Source organism: Miscanthus floridulus, chromosome 2 (assembly GCF_019320115.1).
Source record: "Miscanthus floridulus cultivar M001 chromosome 2, ASM1932011v1, whole genome shotgun sequence".
NCBI classification, from domain to species: Eukaryota; Viridiplantae; Streptophyta; class Magnoliopsida; order Poales; family Poaceae; genus Miscanthus; species Miscanthus floridulus.
The window spans coordinates 31699199-31720350 of NC_089581.1; the positions used below are offsets into that span (position 1 = coordinate 31699199).

The 21152-nt window shown below is 47.2% G+C and overlaps 1 protein-coding gene and 1 long non-coding RNA gene across 2 annotated transcripts in view; one reads left to right on the plus strand and one right to left on the minus strand.

Moving 5' to 3' along the window:
• Positions 1 to 722: 722 nt before the first annotated feature.
• LOC136538344 (noroxomaritidine/norcraugsodine reductase-like) overlaps positions 723 to 21152 on the plus strand; it is a 41945-nt gene continuing 21515 nt past the window's right edge. The window contains exons 1-2 of the mRNA XM_066530320.1: positions 723 to 1013; positions 1093 to 1318. Of these exons, the coding sequence (XP_066386417.1) occupies positions 726 to 1013; positions 1093 to 1318 (514 nt within the window). The 5' untranslated portion in view covers positions 723 to 725. The remainder of the gene's footprint in view (positions 1014 to 1092; positions 1319 to 21152) is intronic.
• Positions 911 to 21152, minus strand: part of LOC136538345 (uncharacterized) — a 41886-nt gene continuing 21644 nt past the window's right edge. The window contains exons 3-4 of the long non-coding RNA XR_010779313.1: positions 1157 to 1301; positions 911 to 1018 (exon numbers count right to left, since the gene is read on the minus strand). This is a non-coding gene — a long non-coding RNA (uncharacterized lncRNA). The remainder of the gene's footprint in view (positions 1019 to 1156; positions 1302 to 21152) is intronic.

Below are 21152 nucleotides of genomic sequence, written 5' to 3' on the forward strand. Positions count from 1 at the left end.
TGATAGGCTTTCTTATGGGGAGTCATTCTGTTGACTCTTTTCTAGTAGCTAGCGAGCTACACCTCTGTTCTTTGGGATGTACAATCCCAAAACTTTGTATACTGTTGTAATCGTTATAATATATGTGTTGTTGTCAAAAAAAATGTTGAGCAGACAAGATCAACTCAACACCATTATAGTATACTAGTATCAGTTGGTGTTTAGTGGGGCTCAAATTATTTGTCCACAATTCCTATTCATCAGTCGCGTGGTTTTTGTGTTGAGTTCAGGCGACGTTGTGTCCATCGGTGGCTGGTATCTGTGTTGTATTTTTATCGAGTTCGGATGTGAACCAGCCAAACAACTTACTCCGAAAAGTCCTGACAAATGATGACGAGATTCGGTCTGTTAACTGTTGCCTGAAAAGAAGCAATATTTGAGGCGGCAGGTCTCTTATTTGTCATTTGCAATGACAAAATAGGCTCAAATTGTTAGTACAGCTGTAGTGTATTGGAATCAACTCAACAGCATTATACTATTTGTCACTGGCATCGCAGCATTTTCTTTCTAGAACAAGCACATGGTGGAACATTTTTTTTCTCGAACAACTGAACAAGCACACGGTGGGACAATTTTTTTCGTCGAACAAGAACATCATGGTGGCCCGTATTTCATTAAAAGGTACTGGCATCGCACCATTATAGTACAAGTTGAAGTTGAACACACAAGATACACAAAAACAGAGGATGGCAGCGGCGGCCGGCGGCGAGAGGTGGAGCCTGGCCGGCGCCACAGCGCTGGTCACTGGAGGTAGCAAGGGGATCGGACACGCCATCGTGGAGGAGCTGGCCGGGTTCGGCGCACGGGTGCACACATGCGCCCGCAGCGCGGCGGACCTGGAGGAGTGCCGCCGGCGGTGGGCCGAGAAGGGGCTCCGCGTCACCGTCTCGGTCTGCGACGTCGCCGTGCGCACCGACCGGGAGAAGCTCATGGACACGGTCAAGGCGACCTTCGACGGCAAGCTCGATATCCTGGTAAGCTGAAGGTGAAGCGAAAGCATTCATCAATAGCTGTCAGCTTGACGGCGTAGTCCATCTGTGCACGTACGTACAGGTGAACAATGCGGCGCTGCTGATGCTCAAGCCGCCGGCGGAGTACACGGCGGAGGACTACTCACGGATCATGGCGACCAACCTGGAGTCGTGTTTCCACCTCAGCCAGCTCGGGCACCCGCTCCTCCGGAACGCCTCCGTCGCCGGCGGGGGAAGTGTCGTCCACATCTCCTCCATCGCGAGCTTCGTGGCCTTCCAACAGGAAGTGCTCTACAGCGTCACCAAAGGTAAATAGTTTTCTTTCTAAAAAAATGTTATATATGTGACAAATCGTTTCAGAAAAGAAATCGAAGGACCAAATAGAATAGGGTACTAGAGTCCGGACCAACTAGAGGCCGGATGAATGGATACCTACCACCATGCGGTTGTTTCCCCCTTACAAGAGGTCGGAAGGAGCCCCCTCGCGTCGTCTCTCTCGGCGACTCGAGGGGCGACGCCTCCTCCGCCGGCACAGCGCCTCTCCCGGCCAGCTCAGCCGCTGCCGCTGCGACTCCCCGGCAACAATGGCCGTAGCGGCGGCGGACAGCAGGCGGCGCCCAACAAAGCAGCCACCCGCGTGCTTCTTCTCCTTCCTCCACCACATCTGTTCTTTCCAACTACAAAATTTTATCGACCTGTTCTTTCTCCGGCCAGATCCCTGCTTCTATGGGCCAGATCCGTGCTTTTGGTCACTGGATCTATGGTGTGCGGCCCGGCAACGCGACTCCCAGCCGGCTGTGGCTCCACGGTGGTGGCGGTGCGTGCGCGCGTCGTACAACGTCCTGGTCCGCAGCTCCGCGCGCAAGCTGCGGCTCCTGGCCAGGGAGGGGCTCGGGGGACTGAGATCCCGTGCAGTTGCTATTGATACTGCACCTTAAGCAGTGGATCATTTTCAGCCATCCGAAGACCATCCGACGGCCCAAACAAACCAAGCAACAATTCTTCCTCCTCTGCCTGTCCGTCTTGTTCAGGTAGCACCCATCGACGCGAGCCAGCAACTCAGCGAGTGCCGCCGTGACGGCAATCACCACCACCACTAGAACGGCCTGGCCCTGACCCTGCACACCCCCTGTTGCCGGCCACATCGCTGGAGAGCCTGTCGACCACCACGTCGCTGTGCGCCCTGACATGAACGGTGAACGTCCGCAGCACCTTGCCGAAGCGCAGCCGCACGGGCACGGTGGTCTTCAGAGTTCAGAGTGGCAGTGGCCATCGCCTGTTGCTGCATGCTTCGCCTCACCTGTTGATGCACATGCACCACCTCCTCCTTCATCGGCGGCGTGTATCTCGCCTTCCGATCCGCTGCCGCATGCCGTCCTTCTACGTCGCGTCGCTCTCCATGCGCGACATCAACGTCGCCGGCCCGCTGCCCTCACCGGTCCTCCTCTTCCTTGATCCTCTCCTAGCAGCTCGATGCTGCCATGCACGCAGACAACTGCCGCAACGAGACGGTCATCGTGGAGTGTTGAGACCGGCTGCCGGAGATTGCAGCTCGGCCAGGATCGGCAAAACACGAACGGTGGACGCATATACACAATGCATACACATATACACAATGCATACACACACGCAGACAACTGCCGCAACGAGACGGTCATCGTGGAGTGTTGAGACCGGCTGCCGGAGATTGCAGCTCGGCCAGGATCGGCAAAACACGAACGGTGGACGCATATACACAATGCATACACATATACACAATGCATACACGGGCATAAGTTGCAACTTATGCAGTTGGACGTTTTCAGCTTTCCGATGACCATCCGACGGCCCAAGCGAACCAAGCAATACTTCTTCCTCCTTTGCTATTTCTTCCTCCTCTGCACTCTGCTGCTTGTCTATCTTGTTCAAGGAACCAAGCACGGTGGCATCGACGGCCAACGGCACGACGCTGGCCACCTGCTCCGCGGCAAGGGCAAGGCACCTGGCCTGCTCCTTCGTGAGCCACACACCCTGTCCCTCATGGCCACCGCAAACACCATCACATTTCTCAGCTGCTGGCCGAACGCTGGCCACGGCCCCACAACGAGCGCGTGCCGGAATAGGACACCAGGACGTTGCCGCCGCCGCGGTACTCCATGTTGTAATCTAGTTGCATTTTGTTTCAGTTATAGATTTGCATTAGGTGCATGTTTATCTTGTAATCGGCCACGGGTGGCAGCGGCGTGCTTGTACACGTCGTGACTGCGTCCAATTTCTGTTTGCACCCGCCACGGTGATCACGGCAGCCACGTAGCGCACGTCGTCGCAAAATCAGGGGCGTCGCCCACCGTGCGAGCTGTGGCCGGGAGGTCGGGCTACGAAGCCCATGTATGCATTGTGTATATGTGTATGCATTGTGTATATGCGTCCACCGTTCGTGTTTTGCCGATCCTGGCCGAGCTGCAATCTCCGGCAGCCGGTCTCAACACTCCACGATGACCGTCTCGTTGCGGCAGTTGTATGTGTGCATGGCAGCATCGAGCTGCTAGGAGAGGATCAAGGAAGAGGAGGACCGGTGAGGGCAGCGGGCCGGCGACGTTGATGTCGCGCATGGAGAGCAACGCGACGTAGAAGGACGGCACGCGGCAGCGGATCGGAAGGCGAGATACACGCCGCCGATGAAGGAGGAGGTGGTGCATGTGCATCAACAGGTGAGGCGAAGCATGCAGCAACAGGCGATGGCCACTGCCACTCTGAACTCTGAAGACCACCGTGCCCGTGCGGCTGCGCTTCGGCAAGGTGTTGCGGACGTTCACCGTTCATGTCAGGGCGCACAGCCACGTGGTGGTCGACAGGCTCTCCGGCGATGTGGCCGGCAACAGGGGGTGTGCAGGGTCAGGGCCAGGCCGTTCTAGTGGTGGTGGTGATTGCCGTCGCGGCGGCACTCGCTGAGTTGCTGGCTCGCGTCGATGGGTGCTACCTGAACAAGACGAACAGGCAGAGGAGGAAGAATTGTTGCTTGGTTTGTTTGGGTCGTCGGATGGTCTTCGGATGGCTGAAAATGATCCACTGCTTAAGTTGCAGTATCAATAGCAACTGCACGGGATCTCAGTCCCCCGAGCCCCTCCCTGGCCAGGAGCCGCAGCTTGCGCGCGGAGCTGCGGACCAGGACGTTGTACGACGCGCGCACGCACCGCCACCACCGTGGAGCCACAGCCGGCTAGGAGTCGCGTTGCCGGGCCGCACACCATAGATCCAGTGACCAAAAGCACGAATCTGGCCCATAGAAGCAGGGATCTGGCCGGAGAAAGAACAGGTCGATAAAATTTTGTAGCTGGAAAGAACAGATGTGGTGGAGGAAGGAGAAGAAGCACGTGGGTGGCTGCTTTGTTGGGCGCCGCCTGCTGTCCGCCGCCGCTACGGCCATTGTTGCCGGGGAGTCGCAGCGGCACTCGCTGAGTTGCTGGCTCGCGTCGATGGGTGCTACCTGAGCAAGACGGACAGGCAGAGGAGGAAGAATTGTTGCTTGGTTTGTTTGGGCCGTCGGATGGTCTTCGGATGGCTGAAAATGATCCACTGCTTAAGTTGTAGTATCAATAGCAACTGCACGGGATCTCAGTCCGGGCTCGGGTGCAGGTACAACTTGGCCACTAGGTGTCCCAAGGTGCGCCGTCCGCCGGTTCCTCGCCGTGGGGCTCCTGCTCGTCGTCGCAGCGTCTGCTGCGTCACGGACCTACTCCTGCAGGGCTCTGCAGTAGCCCTAAGCGGCGGATGCGGCATGACGCTACCCCCTCCACCCTGTGCGGCAGACGCGGCAGCTGCAGCTGCCCTACTGCTCCCGCTTAGCTCGTTGCGCGACCTCCACATCTGGGGCAGCAAACACGAGCAGGGCCCGGCGGGGCTTCTTTTGGTCGAGCAAGGCCCCTGGCCGGGCTGTGGCTGGTTGGGGCCAGCCTGCCGCGGCTAGTTCTAGCACGGCTGGTCGGGGCTCTGGCTGGCCGAGCCGTGGCCAGCGAGAGTGGCGACCGGTTCGTGGCTGACTGGCAGCGTGGTAGACGTCTACAATGCTTCAGCTACTACTGTAGGCACATGGAATCTATGTAAAAACCCTGCCTGCCTGGCTACTACTCTAGGCCAGCAACGATGACGCAATTGGTGTCATATCCCTTCCTACAGGCGTCGCTGAAGATTTTAATTTCTGCTATCGCGGAAGCCTTTTCGAGGTTGCTGCAGCAGTTGGACAGGTCTCAGGGTGAAAACCCTTACAAGCCTGTGCTCCGGGTGTCGATGGTGGCGTCCGTGAACGTCACTTCCCTTCTTGAAGGCATCGATACAAAGCACACCTGCTCTTGTCTGTGCACGGCATGTTTGTCGGGAACCTAATACCGAGGTACCCAATGAGGTGGAACTAATAACCATCGAGCGTTGACGCTTCCGGTCAGACAAGAACGCTACTACGCTTCTTGCCCGAACGACGGAAGATTGGTTCCGCCTCGCCCGACCCCTGAGGGCTAGACTCCACCTCGCCCCGACGGCTGAGGCCTAGCTCCGCCTCGCCCGACATCTGAGGGATGGCTCTGCCCCAACCGATGACCGAGGGCAGGCTCCGCCTCGCCCGATGGCTGAGGGTTGGCTCCGCCTCGTCTGACGTCCGAGAGCGGGCTCCGCCTCGACGGCTGAGGGCAGGCTCTGCCTCGCACGACGACTGCACCCTGCTCCTTCATGATGATGAACAGAAGGTAAGACAGGACACTCATGTCAACCGTAGTACCGAGGACCATGCCCTACATGCCTGCAGGAAGGTACCGTCAGGATACGACAGGACGGGCGCTTTAAGCCCGTTTTGACCTGACAGAGCCCTAACAGTGTTGTAGGCGCCGACTTTTGTCCTACAGTGTTGTAGGCGCCGCCATCAACCCTCGGGCACGGATACTAACACAGGCATACGACAACCGCTACAGTCCAAGGAAGAAATCACATCATCTATGGTAACAGGCGTATAGTCATTTCCCTGTCTACTCCCCGCAGAGTCATGGCTCGGCGCCCTGACACACCGCACCGTCCGCTGGGAGAGGATGGGACATGACCACTCGCTGAAACGAAGCCAGAGCCTGGCCCTATCAGGATCAACGAAACATGCTATGCCTGGCGTGGTCCGCCATGTCAGCAGGGCAGGCTCAAGGGAAAAGGAAGACCCAGCGCCCTCAAAGGACCTTCTCTACCTTTGGTTTTTTCCACTTTCTCCCATCTGTAACCCCTGCTCCCCCTTGGTCTATAAAAGGGAGGGCAAGACGCCCCACTAAAGGGACGGATCAATTCCACACACAACACACAATTAAGCAGCAACTGAGCTCTTGGTGTCCTTTCGACCTTTCCATCAGAGACTTGGGACCTATCCCTCTCTCGACCGTTTATACGCCCTACTACGAACCTTTTTGCGGTACTAATAACACGAGCAGCAGCAAACTGGACGTAGGGACATTCTGCCTGAACCAGTATAAACCTTGTGTCCTTTAGTATACCATCCGAGCCTAATGCGCAACAATTATAAATTTACTAGTTGGTGTTTGTTCGAAACACCGATAGTTGGCACACCAGGTTGGATCCTTTGCGCGTTCCAAATCAAGCCTCGGATGGCTAGCCACGCAATCAGCTGGGTCCCAGGCGCACACGTGCGTTTCGGTGACCTGGACTTCATCGTCATGGTGGGAGGAGAGTTGATGTTGGCCCATGCAGCCATCCAATCCCTTCCCTCCATCGGCATCAACTACAGGAGGCTTAAGTGCCAGCCCGGCGCCTCCCCTGGACCCCAGCCGTCCAGGGAGGACCCATGCCGCCACACCCTCTCCTTGGAACACTCCACGCAAAGCGCCCTGACGGCGCTTCCGTTCGGTCTCCGCAACGCCGCAGCGACCGTTAGCCACCTTGTGGCACAGCGCACGATCCCGTCCCCTACGAACAACGAGTTCGTGGGGATGATTGAAAGCATCACGGAATCCCTCCACGACCTCCTCGTGGAGGGGCTAGGGTCGGACTCTGGTTCTGACTCTAGCAGGGGGAGCCATCCCCCCTCTCGGGAATGTTTCATGGCGGATACCCCCGAGGGACACGTCGAGAGCATTTCCACGGAGGGGGCTACCCCAGCAGGCAACCCCAGCGACGGAACCGAAGGGGGGATGGTGACCCCACCTCGTGTAGGGGTGGAGTAGCTAAGAGCCCAAAAGCGATCGATGAAGCTAGACTCGCGCTTGTGCAGGAATACGCGGAGGTCAATCAGGAGAGCTAAGACGGTGGGCGCGCACGCGCTGTGGCCCGTGACGTGAATCGAAGGATCATCGCCGATGATGAAACCCTTCCTCACTTCGCTCGGGCAAGCCAGAACATCGCTGCCGCAACGGCCTTTCTCCATGGCCTTCTAGAGGCCGCAACGCCCGACGATCGTCGGGCCCACCGCGAAATTCGCATGCTACTTGAGCGTGCGGCGATGCAGCAGGCGGAGAGCTCGTTGTCTCGACGATGCGAGCTCGACACCAGCTAGCATACGCCCTCGGCGCGTCCTATGAGGGACGCATCAGTCCACCATGCACCACATGGCGACAGGCAGCACGCTGCGATCCCGATACATCAACGTCTTGGGGGCAACCGCAACGCACGCAGCACCCTCGACACCCGCAGACGCACCTACAGCAACCCAAGGGAAGGAGCCCACCGCGGCTATCATCCTCGTCGTGGTGGATGCTACGACAGCGGTGAGGACCGGAGCCTGAGCCCCGGTCTGCCAGGCCCCCAGGCCTTCAGCCGGTACATCCTCAACGCCGCTTTCCCACCAAGGTATTGACCACCTACCAATATCCCTAAGTACTCTGGGGAGACAAACCCCAGACTTTGGCTCGAAGACTATCGGCTTGCCTATCAAGCTGGTGGTGCGGATAATGATGACGTCATTATCAGCAACCTTCCACTGTTCTTGGCCGATTTGGCACGAGCGTGGTTGGAGCACCTGTCGTCCAACGCAATCCAGAGTTGGGTGGATTTTAAAGAGATCTTTGTGGGAAACTTCCAGAGCACATACAAGCGCCATGGGAACCCATGGGACCTCAAGAGCTGCCGTCGAAAGGCCGATGAGACCCTCTGTGCGTACATTCGATGCTTCTTCCGACAGTGCAACGAGCTCCCTAATGTCGCCGACGCCGACATGATAGGAGCCTTCCTGTTCGAGACAACCTGCGAGTCTTTGGTTCATAAGCTAGGATGCAAGGGCCCGTGAACCACCAAGGAACTCCTAGACATCGCCACCAGCCACGCCTCAGGAGAAGAGGTGGTCAGAGCGATCTTCGATCGCCTTGAGGGCAAGGCAAGGCGGGACGAGGGTGCCATTGAAGGCACCTGCAATCGTTTCGCCAAAAGGAAGAATAAGAAGCAACGGCATGAGGACTCGCTCGTGGCCGCTGTTGACCGCAAGGGTGGTCGAAAGCCCACGGAGGGCACTCTGAACCACTTAAAAAATTACTCAAGGGGTCGTGCCCGAACCACGCCTTTCTTGTTAACTATTTGCTCAAGGACTGCAGCCTCATGCGGCAGTTCCTATCTAGAGGCTCCAACAAGGGGGAGCAGGGGAAAGACCCTCCCCCACTGTAGATGACGTCGAGGAGAAGGATGATGGCTGTCCAACGCTGGACGGCTGCCTTATGATCGTTGGAGGATCAGTGGCCTACGACTCCAAATGCCGTCAGAAGGTCACGCACCGTGAAGTCTACATGGCCCAACCGGCCACACCTCCCTTCCTCCGGTGGTCAGAGTCCGCCATAACCTTCGATTGGACTGACCATCCGGATACCGTCCCCCACCTTGGGAGATATCCGCTTGTGGTTGACCCAATCGTCGGCCCAAAGCGACTCACCAAAGTGCTGATGGACAGGGGCAGTGGCCTAAACATCTTGTACGCCAAGACGCTCGACGTGATGGGCATCAACCGGACGCGCATCTGCCCAACCCGAGTGCCTTTTCATGGCATTGTGCCCAGGAAACAAGCCATGCCACTCGGGTAGATTGATCTGTCCGTTACCTTTGGGGATCAGTTCAATTACAGGACTGAGACTGTCACCTTTGAGGTGGTTGGGTTCCCCAAAACCTTCCACACCATCCTAGGATGTCCATGCTATGCGAAGTTCATGGCCATCCCCAACTATACATACCTTGAGCTAAAGATGCCGGGCCCCCATGGGGTCATCACCATCGGCACCTCCTTCCAGCGCGCCTACGAGTGCGAGGTCGAGTGTTGTGGCCACAGCACGACAGTCGTCGCCTCCGAGGAACTCATCGCCCTCTGGGAGGAGGTCGTCGAAGAAGCGCCCGATGCAAAGAAGTCAACCAGGTCGTTCGAATCGATAGAGGGCTCCAAGGATGTCCTCATAGATCCCAGCAGCTCCAAGGGTAAAATGGTACGCATTGGTACCACACTTTCCTCTTAATAGGAAAGCGCGCTTGTCGACTTCCTCCAAGATAACAAAGACATCTTTGAGTGGAAACCCTCAGATATGTCAAGCATTTCGAGGGAGGTCACCGAGCATACCTTGAAAATCCATTCAGGCTCCAAGCTGGTGAAGCAACACTTGTGTCGCTTCGACGAGAAGCGTAGGGCCATCGGTGAAGAGATAGCAAAACTGTCGGCTGTCGGATTCATCAAGGAAGTATACCACCTTGAGTGGTTAGCTAATCCTATTCTTGTACGAAAGAAGAGTGGGAAATGGAGGATGTGTGTTGACTATACGGATCTCAACAAAGCATGCCCAAAGGATCTGTTTCCTTTGCCGCGCATAGACCAAATAGTCAACTCTACCTCGTGGTGTGAAACCCTCTGCTTCCTTGATGCGTACTCCGGCTACCATCAAATCACGATGAAAGAGTCTGATCAGCTCGCGACTTCTTTCATCACCCCCTTCAAATCGTTCTGTTATGTTTCAATGCCGTTCGGACTAAAGAACGCTGGGCAACGTACCAGCGCTGTATGCTCAGATGCTTTAGGGACCTCATTGGGTGGACCATTGAGGCCTATGTTGACGACATCGTAGTTAAGTCCAAACAAGCTGACTACCTCGTTGCCGATCTTGAGCAAACCTTTGCCAAACTTCGGGCGAATGGCATCAAACTCAATCCCGAGAAGTGTGTTTTTAGGGTCCCGAGGGGCATGCTACTCAGCTTCATCGTCTTCGAGCGTGGCATTGAAGCCAACCTGGAGAAGATTTCAGCCATCACAAGGATGTGCCCGATCCAGAACATAAAGGGGGTTCTACGAATCTGTAGCACCCGATTTTAAAGACAAAACCGGATACACACTATATGTGAGCCCAGGAAGTCAAATCTCACATATAGCCACAAATAAGGGTAATATCAATAGACAATGCTTAAATACATAACGTATAAGTATAAAGGATATAACCTCAGAGTATAGACAGCGGAAAGGCAACTCCGATCTTCTGGTGAAGACTCCAAATCCACAGGGACGACTGACTGGTTGACCACAAGCCTAACTCCTCCAAACCAGCAATCTGGTACCCATCCAGGATTTTCATTGGATGTAAAGCAAGTGTAAGCTCACCATGCTTAGCAAGTATATCAAAGGGATCTATGAGGCTCAAAAGGCTTGACACTGTTTGACTGCGGTTCGCAATTTTAGTTGATCAAATTTTAGCATCCTGAATCACTACTTTAATGAACAGTCCCAATTCACAAGTGATATTAAAGTATAGTCAAGCTTATCTCAATTCCCAGCCATCCAAAGTAACCACTAATCTCGAAGGATCCAGACCGCTCGTATCCGTGAGCACGGCTGTTATAACAGGTTAATTATTTCTGCAGAAATTGTACATCTTTACCCACCGAGCCGTGATTCCCAATGCCGGGGTTTGCAAAGCCCACTACACCTCTTCCCAGGAAGTGTGGCAGAGTTTCACTATGAAACCCTTAGCTAGTTGCACTAACAAGTCGTAGCTACAAAGGAGTGGCACACGTGGGCATCGCAGCACGGTACACACCCTAGCAGAAAAAGGAAAGATACCCTCTTACCCTTACTGGAGCTACAGACGAGCTAGTACAATCTAGTTAGCAGGTTAAAGTTAGAGCCATATGACACTCGGGGTTGTACGGAACCTCCTGGGTTGCCGCTTCAGGATTAAGTCCTTATGGAGAGGCACTAGAGTACTCAACCCCGTACTCTAGCCCCCTATCTGTTGCTACAAAGCTTCATGTTATCATATTGCATAATGTCTTTAGTCATGTTTAACTATTATTCTATGTTCAGCGCTGCATCATCTATCCAAAATGCATACCCAAACCATAGGTAACAAGGATATGTGGTACAAGTAATCATCTAGGTAAAGTCCTTAAAGGTATTTTAAATTAGACACATGCATGAATATGAATGGTAATAGTTCATAGGTAACAAGGGGCCTTTGGTACACTTGCCTTAACTTGCTTTTCCCCCAAAGCAATACGCTCAAAAGCCTTTCGTATTCAACTTTCAATCTTCTGCTTCCAATTCTCAGCTTCTAGTCTTCAGAGATCAGCTTCTTAATCATCACGTAAACCTCACCGATTGACTGAACCATATATCACCACACAAACATCCATACATGGCATACAAACAAGAATATATGAGAACAATACACCAACCAATAAAATAAGCAAAACGGCGTATCGCTACGAACACACAAATGCAAAAGACATGCTATATATGATTCAACGAAAAAGCGACTATCGAAGCAATGGAAAATAAAACCTATCCATTTAACTTATTTTAACTGTAGAAACACATGTGAATATTCTCATTAATCAACTTGATTCATTGCTTAAGAAAGAGCGTAGTATAAAACCTATATTGACTTTATATTCTGAAAATGATGCAATTGATAGTATTAATACAATTAACTTTTTAACTGCCAAAACACATTTGAGTAATATGAGAACCACTAACGCCACTGTGTAGAACATGTCGAAACAAAAGTAACGCGACAAGAACGGTTCGATGCTACGGTTATGAGAACGCAAGACACTAAGAAAGGAGCTACGGTTAAAAGAAAACCACTATCAAAAGATTTATATTATATTATAAAAGAAACAACTACGAGCTTAGATTAATCACAACATATTTAGTTTTAGAAGTCGAGTTAAAGCTAATCATGTATTATTTATAAATGTTATCACATAATTTATTAAACAAATTAAACTTTACCTTCGCAAAGGAATTAAGCATGTGACAGCATCTACTCGTACTTATCACATATATATCTTGTTAAGCTAATCAAATTACATTCTAGAAACACTTTTAAGTTAACAATTAATCATATTAACTTTTAAGTATAAATTATCAAAGTTAAGCACCTATATTGCTTTTAATTCCAAACTAGTGTGCAAATATACTAATTAATTTAATATTTAGCTATATTTGGAAAAACATGTGACATGAAAAACATTGCCCCTAACATATAGTTCACGTCAGCACGAACCAAACGTAACTTAAACGGGGCTAAACGGAATTATTACTTAAATTGCTTTTAATTAAAAAGTTATTGAATAATCCTTAATCAAATTAATATTTAACTTATAAATTTCCAAGACGTGAAACATGTTAAACATCACTGCTAACACGTACCACACATTGCGATGACACGCGCAATCGAATCGAAATCGAAAACCTAAATCGACTTTAATTAATCAACGATTAATTAGTTATGGACACAATTAATATTTTAATAAAATAAATTCATAAACATGTCGTATGAAAACTAATAGCGCTATTACGTAGATCTCGACGACACGAAACTAACGTAACTGGAATGAACTGAAACGGAATTAAAATGAATAAACGGCGGAGATTAACAACTGGATGGCAGAATCGTAAATTGTTCATCTTCTACCTTGCATCATCTCAGTCTGTACGTGCAGAACATGGAAGCTGGCCTGCTGCTGCTCGCGGATGGGAGAGAGGGGCCTCGGCCTCGGCCTGCCGGCCAGCCGATGGCGCAGCAGCGGCGCTGGGGCCCACGGCGGTGGCGCGCTAGGCCTGCCCGCGGGGTCACAGCGGCCAGCGCAGGGCCTGCACGGCCAAGCCCGCACAGGCCGGCGGCGACGCACTGCTGAGCAGGGCGTGGAAGGCCGCAGGGCCGGGGACGCAATGCGTACGGCCACGGGGGCGCGCGGGTCGACGGTGACGGTGGGGTCGGGCGCCGGAGGATGCTGTGGGATGGCCGGAGACGAAGAACAGACGATCCGTTCATGGAGGAGTTCGCCGGATACTTCGCCGGAGAAAGAAAAATGAACGGGAAACGGTCAAACGGTGATGGATTCGATAAAAGGGATACACTACGGTGTAGAGAACGACGAGATCTACCTTGTGGTGGTGACGGTTTACGCCGGAACGCGACGGTTTCGCCGGAAAATCTCGCCGAAGAGTTCGCCGGAAACCTAGCTGTGGAGAACTTCGGCGTCCGATCTGCGGGGCTATGTGCGGCGGCTCGAAAAACGGGCTGTACTTTCGGAATCAGTGCGTCGAGCCCTACGCCGGCATATATATATGTCTAGGGTTCGGAGATTTTGGAAATCCGAGATATTTTAGGATGTAATTGATTTTCGGAATTAAAATAATTACAGAAAATCGGAAATTACTGTTCAGGTTCCGAAAAATATCTCTAAGCTCTGAAAAATACTAGAAACATTCCTAGGGATAGATGGAAGAATAAGGAACACAACCAAAGTAGTTTAGCTCCCAGAAAAGACTTTTGGATTGATCGAGAAAAAAGAAAAAGCTCCAAGAAATAGGAATTTAATCCCGAAAAAGGTCGGAAAGATTCTCGAAAAGAGAGGCATCGTTCTAACGTGTCTTAAAACCTTTTTCTAGCCTTTGGATTTTAAAAACAAAGCATCTTATCTAACTTTTGTTTTTGCAAGTTTTCAATTTCTTTTTAAACCACTACTTGAAAATAATATTTTGAAGATTGAGATTTGAATTTATTTTCCAACCACTCATCACAAAAGTGCCAATGCAACGGCATCCAAACCACTCATCACAAAAGTACCAATGCAACGGCATCCAAACCACTCATCATAAAAGTACAAATGCAACTGCATGTATGCACAAACATGTTGCTACCCTTATGTTGGATTTAATTTAAAGAAAGTTTTCTTTTACCTATGTTTTTATGAGCACAAAACAATTAACAGAAATTGTTTTACACTTTTTTAGAAAGTAGCTAATTTTAGGGTGTTACAATTCTACCCCCCTTAAGATGAATCTCGTCCCCGAGATTCGGAGAAGAAGAGCAAAGAAGAGAGGGATACTTCAACTTGAGATCTTCTTCACTTCCTTGAGCAAAACCATCTTGATACTCACCTTGTGTTGTATGAGAATTCATCACGTGGCCACTCTTGCTGATTCTTGTTCCATCTTATTCCAAGTCCGATCTTGTTGCTTCTCTTAATTCGTTCTAGTGAATCTTATCATCCATATGTTAAGCTTCCAAAAGATCTTGCTTAGCTTGAATCAGAAGTTTGAATTCTATGGTTCATTTTTTATGCATTTTGGAATGTTTTACTTTTCAAAAGGAAGACTTTAAATCAAAACCGAACAAATTTTCTTCTTCAACTCCTTTGAAATAGTTTTTAGAATATGTTTTATGTTTAGAACTCAAGAAAAATATTTTGAAACTCTTTTGAATAAATATTTTTAAGGTTTTGAAATAAACCCAACCATTTTCAAATCATTGGAAACTTAGGAAAACATACTAAGCTTTGTTTTTCAAACTCTTTTGAAACCTCAACTTATAATCAAATCTCAGATAAAGAGTAGACAAATCAACTCAGGTTCTTTTGAAATCTGTTTCAAACAAGGGATTTTCAAGATTTTAGAAAACAAATGAAACATTCGAACTTCATTTTCAAATCATTTTGAATGAACTCTTTTGGGATTTCTAAAATCAAACCAAATCAATTTCAAAACTACTTTAGAAATAAAGAGAGTAAGTTTTCAATTCCCATTTCCTTTTGAAGTCAAACAAAAGACTTAATACACATATTCAAGTTCTTTTTGGAATAAAACTTTTGGGGAATCAAATCAAATAATTTTCAACCCTTTCAAACTATTTTGGAAGACTCCTTTTAGAAATACACTTTTGAAATCAACTCAAACCTTTTCTTTTCAAATTTTGTTTTGAAATCAAACTTAATTCTAATTCAAAGCCAAAAGTGCTTAGTTTCCAAATGCAAATTGTTGCAAACTTTTGAACCAAAATTTTCAAACTTTTGTAAAATATCTTGAAAGCATTTTGAACACCTTTCAAATAAAATTTGAATTAAGACAACTCAAGTTGTTTTTTTTCAATCGGTCTTTTCCAAACAACCCATTTTAAAAACACTTTAGAGTCATTTTCAAAGTGTTTTAGAATAAAATGGTTCAAAAGTGTTTTTAGAATAACACTTTGAAGAGTAACCGAATACATTTTACTCTTTTTGAAATTTAGTTCAAAGCAAAGTGGGTTTTCAAATCTGATTTCACTTTCAACTTTTTTGAAGTTTTAGAAATAAGATACTTTCAAACTTTTTATGAATGTCTGTTTTTAAACTAAAACCTTGAGTGAAGCAGTTCAAATCAAATTGTTTTCTTTTGAATGAGCAAAAGAGTCTTTCAAGATTCCAATCAAAACTTTTGAAATGTCTCAAATATAACTTTTTGCCAATTCTTTTTGAAATTCTTTGTTACTTAAATACTCTTTTCAAATCAAATCTCATTCTTTGGCAAAACACTTTTGAAATTAAGTTTCGAATACCAACTCTTGAAAATGAGAAAACAAACTTAAACCCTTTTTTTATCTTAGTTCAAAACAACTTTTGAAGAAGTTTTTTTTAAGTTCTTGAATCAAAAGGTTGTTAATTCATTTTCCAACATCTTTTGAAGATTTTATTTCAAGGAAAGAGCTTTAAATAGAAATCAAAACCAATCCAATTCTTTTCAAGAGTTAATCTTAGTCTTGAGCATTCTTGCAACTCTTTGTATACGTCTATATCCTAGGTACGTGAAGATTGAACTCCCAACCATAGCTAGCTCGAAGATCAATCTAGACGTAGATCCGAACTCCTTGTGGTTCACCAACTCACAACACTCTTAGCTTGGCTACCCCCCTTAAGAAGAGATGAGATAGGGGCACCAACATCCAACATGTAACTTTCTTCAAGGTGTATTATCATCCTCTGACATCCTAGAGAGCTTGTGGACATAGATAAGAATAAGAAAAATCGATCCTTCCCGTAGATAGAAAACAGCAGCGCAGAAAAACATCCATATCTCGAGTTCCATTCATCCAATAAAGTTGCATCTTGAACGGTTGGAAAGGTTATAAAATTCCCCACAACTTTCTTTTAGACTACTTCTTCAGATTTTGCAGTTAACTTGGTCGAAATCTTTGCTCAACAGAAACTATTCCAGATTCCAGACAGCACATATGTATCTCCTTGTGATTTTCATATCTCTCATACCAGAAATGCTATCAAGGTGACTCTTGCGGGAAAAGAAAGATCTTGAAGTCTACTTTCACCCAGAATTTTCATAGATTTTTTTTTGGTTGCCCAGAGGTTGGAGGCATAGGCCATAGAAGTCAGACTGCTCCAGAAGATAGAAAACAGGAAACAAGAGAAAGAGAACCCAGACTATTTATTTCCTTATCCCTTATACCTTAAACCTTTAATATAAATGAAATTGTGAGCATAACCCATAAATTCACTACACTCATTACAAAGATCCAGCTCAACCATGATCATTAGGACAAACCACTCAAACATGAAATACAAGCTTGTTGCTAATCGTTTCTTCTAGCTACTTGGTAGGCATTCTTAAGGGAAAACTTCTTAACATGGCTTTGGAAATTTAAATAGAGGTGAGACTAGAAAGTTTGCAAGAGATCAAGAACAACAACTCAAGGAGATAAGAAAGTATAGCTCAAAGGAAGCTATCAAGGAGGGAAAACAATAGGACAAGGATTGGAAATATTCAATTCAATGAGTCAAGGAGGTGGAAAAATAAATTTATTGAAAAATAGGTTTTTAGAAACGACCAATGCTAACTAGGCTTGCGTCCTACAGTCAGCATTGCTCTGATACCACTTTGTAGCACCCGATTTTAAAGACAAAACCGGATACACACTATATGTGAGCCCAGAAAGTCAAATCTCACATATAGCCACAAATAAGGGTAATATCAATAGACAATGCTTAAATACATAACGTATAAGTATAAAGGATATAACCTCAGAGTATAGACAGCGGAAAGGCAACTCCGATCTTCTGGTGAAGACTCCAAATCCACAGGGACGACTGACTGGTTGACTATAAGCCTAACTCCTCCAAACCAGCAATCTGGTACCCATCCAGGATTTTCATTGGATGTAAAGCAAGTGTAAGCTCACCATGCTTAGCAAGTATATCAAAGGGATCTATGAGGCTCAAAAGGCTTGACACTGTTTGACTGCGGTTCGCAATTTTAGTTGATCAAATTTTAGCATCCTGAATCACTACTTTAATGAACAGTCCCAATTCACAAGTGATATTAAAGTATAGTCAAGCTTATCTCAATTCCCAGCCATCCACAGTAACCACTAATCTCGAAGGATCCAGACCGCTCGTATCCGTGAGCACGGCTGTTATAACAGGTTAATTATTTCTGCAGAAATTGTACATCTTTACCCACCGAGCCGTGATTCCCAATGCCGGGGTTTGCAAAGCCCACTACACCTCTTCCCAGGAAGTGTGGCAGAGTTTCACTATGAAACCCTTAGCTAGTTGCACTAACAAGTCGTAGCTACAAAGGAGTGGCACATGTGGGCATCGCAGCACGGTACACACCCTAGCAGAAAAAGGAAAGATACCCTCTTACCCTTACTGGAGCTACAGACGAGCTAGTACAATCTAGTTAGCAGGTTAAAGTCAGAGCCATATGACACTCGGGGTTGTACGGAACCTCCTGGGTTGCCGCTTCAGGATTAAGTCCTTATGGAGAGGCACTAGAGTACTCAACCCCGTACTCTAGCCCCCTATCTGTTGCTACAAAGCTTCATGTTATCATATTGCATAATGTCTTTAGTCATGTTTAACTATTATTCTATGTTCAGCGCTGCATCATCTATCCAAAATGCATACCCAAACCATAGGTAACAAGGATATGTGGTACAAGTAATCATCTAGGTAAAGTCCTTAAAGGTATTTTAAATTAGACACATGCATGAATATGAATGGTAATAGTTCATAGGTAACAAGGGGCCTTTGGTACACTTGCCTTAACTTGCTTTTCCCCCAAAGCAATACGCTCAAAAGCCTTTCGTATTCAACTTTCAATCTTCTGCTTCCAATTCTCAACTTCTAGTCTTCAGAGATCAGCTTCTTAATCATCACGTAAACCTCACCGATTGACTGAACCATATATCACCACACAAACATCCATACATGGCATACAAACAAGAATATATGAGAACAATACACCAACCAATAAAATAAGCAAAACGGCGTATCGCTACGAACACACAAATGCAAAAGACACGCTATATATGATTCAACGAAAAAGCGACTATCGAAGCAATGGAAAATAAAACCTATCCATTTAACTTATTTTAACTGTAGAAACACATGTGAATATTCTCATTAATCAACTTGATTCATTGCTTAAGAAAGAGCGTAGTATAAAACCTATATTGACTTTATATTCTGAAAATGATGCAATTGATAGTATTAATACAATTAACTTTTTAACTGCCAAAACACATTTGAGTAATATGAGAACCACTAACGCCACTGTGTAGAACACGTCGAAACAAAAGTAACGCGACAAGAACGGTTCGATGCTACGGTTATGAGAACGCAAGACACTAAGAAAGGAGCTACGGTTAAAAGAAAACCACTATCAAAAGATTTATATTATATTATAAAAGAAACAACTACGAGCTTAGATTAATCACAACATATTTAGTTTTAGAAGTCGAGTTAAAGCTAATCATGTATTATTTATAAATGTTATCACATAATTTATTAAACAAATTAAACTTTACCTTCGCAAAGGAATTAAGCATGTGACAGCATCTACTCATACTTATCACATATATATCTTGTTAAGCTAATCAAATTACATTCTAGAAACACTTTTAAGTTAACAATTAATCATATTAACTTTTAAGTATAAATTATCAAAGTTAAGCACCTATATTGCTTTTAATTCCAAACTAGTGTGCAAATATACTAATTAATTTAATATTTAGCTATATTTGGAAAAACATGTGACATGAAAAACATTGCCCCTAACATATAGTTCACGTCAGCACGAACCAAACGTAACTTAAACGGGGCTAAACGGAATTATAACTTAAATTGCTTTTAATTAAAAAGTTATTGAATAATCCTTAATCAAATTAATATTTAACTTATAAATTTCCAAGACGTGAAACATGTTAAACATCACTGCTAACACGTACCGCACATTGCGATGACACGCGCAATCGAATCGAAATCGAAAACCTAAATCGACTTTAATTAATCAACGATTAATTAGTTATGGACACAATTAATATTTTAATAAAATAAATTCATAAACATGTCGTATGAAAACTAATAGCGCTATTACGTAGATCTCGACGACACGAAACTAACGCAACTGGAATGAACTGAAACGGAATTAAAATGAATAAACGGCGGAGATTAACAACTGGATGGCAGAATCGTAAATTGTTCATCTTCTACCTTGCATCATCTCAGTCTGTACGTGCAGAACATGGAAGCTGGCCTGCTGCTGCTCGCGGATGGGAGAGAGGGGCCTCGGCCTCGGCCTGCCGGCCAGTCGATGGCGCAGCAGCGGCGCTGGGGCCCACGGCGGTGGCGCGCTAGGCCTGCCCGCGGGGTCACAGCGGCCAGCGCAGGGCCTGCACGGCCAAGCCCGCACAGGCCGGCGGCGACGCGCTGCTGAGCAGGGCGTGGAAGGCCGCGGGGCCGGGGACGCAACGCGTACGGCCACGGGGGCGCGCGGGTCGACGGTGACGGTGGGGTCGGGCGCCGGAGGATGCTGTGGGATGGCCGGAGACGAAGAACAGACGATCCGTTCATGGAGGAGTTCGCCGGATACTTCGCCGGAGAAAGAAAAACGAACGGGAAACGGTCAAACGGTGATGGATTCGATAAAAGGGATACACTACGGTGTAGAGAACGACGAGATCTACCTTGTGGTGGTGACGGTTTACGCCGGAACGCGACGGTTTCGCCGAAAAATCTCGCCGAGGAGTTCGCCGGAAACCTAGCTGTGGAGAACTTCGGCGTCCGATCGGCGGGGCTACGTGCGGTGGCTCGAAAAACGGGCTGTACTTTCGGAATCAGCGCGTCCAGCCCTACGCCGGCATATATATATGTCTAGGGTTCGGAGATTTTGGAAATCCGAAATATTTTAGGATGTAATTGATTTTCGGAATTAAAATAATTATAGAAAATCGGAAATTACTGTTCAGGTTCCGAAAAATATCTCTGAGCTCCGAAAAATACTAGAAACATTCCTAGGGATAGATGGAAGAATAAGGAACACAACCAAAGTAGTTTAGCTCCCAGAAAAGACTTTTGGATTGATCGAGAAAAAAGAAAAAGCTCCAAGAAATAGGAATTTAATCCCGAAAAAGGTCGGAAAGATTCTCGAAAAGAGAGGCATCGTTCTAACGTGTCTTAAAACCTTTTTCTAGCCTTTGGATTTTAAAAACAAAGCATCTTATCTAACTTTTGTTTTTGCAAGTTTTCAATTTCTTTTTAAACCACTACTTGAAAATAATATTTTGAAGATTGAGATTTGAATTTATTTTCCAACCACTCATCACAAAAGTGCCAATGCAATGGCATCCAAACCACTCATCACAAAAGTACCAATGCAACGGCATCCAAACCACTCATCATAAAAGTACAAATGCAACTGCATGTATGCACAAACATGTTGCTACCCTTATGTTGGATTTAATTTAAAGAAAGTTTTCTTTTACCTATGTTTTTATGAGCACAAAACAATTAACAGAAATTGTTTTACACTTTTTTAGAAAGTAGCTAATTTTAGGGTGTTACAGAATCACAGGGTGCCTTGCCACCCTCAGCCGATTCATCTCGCGC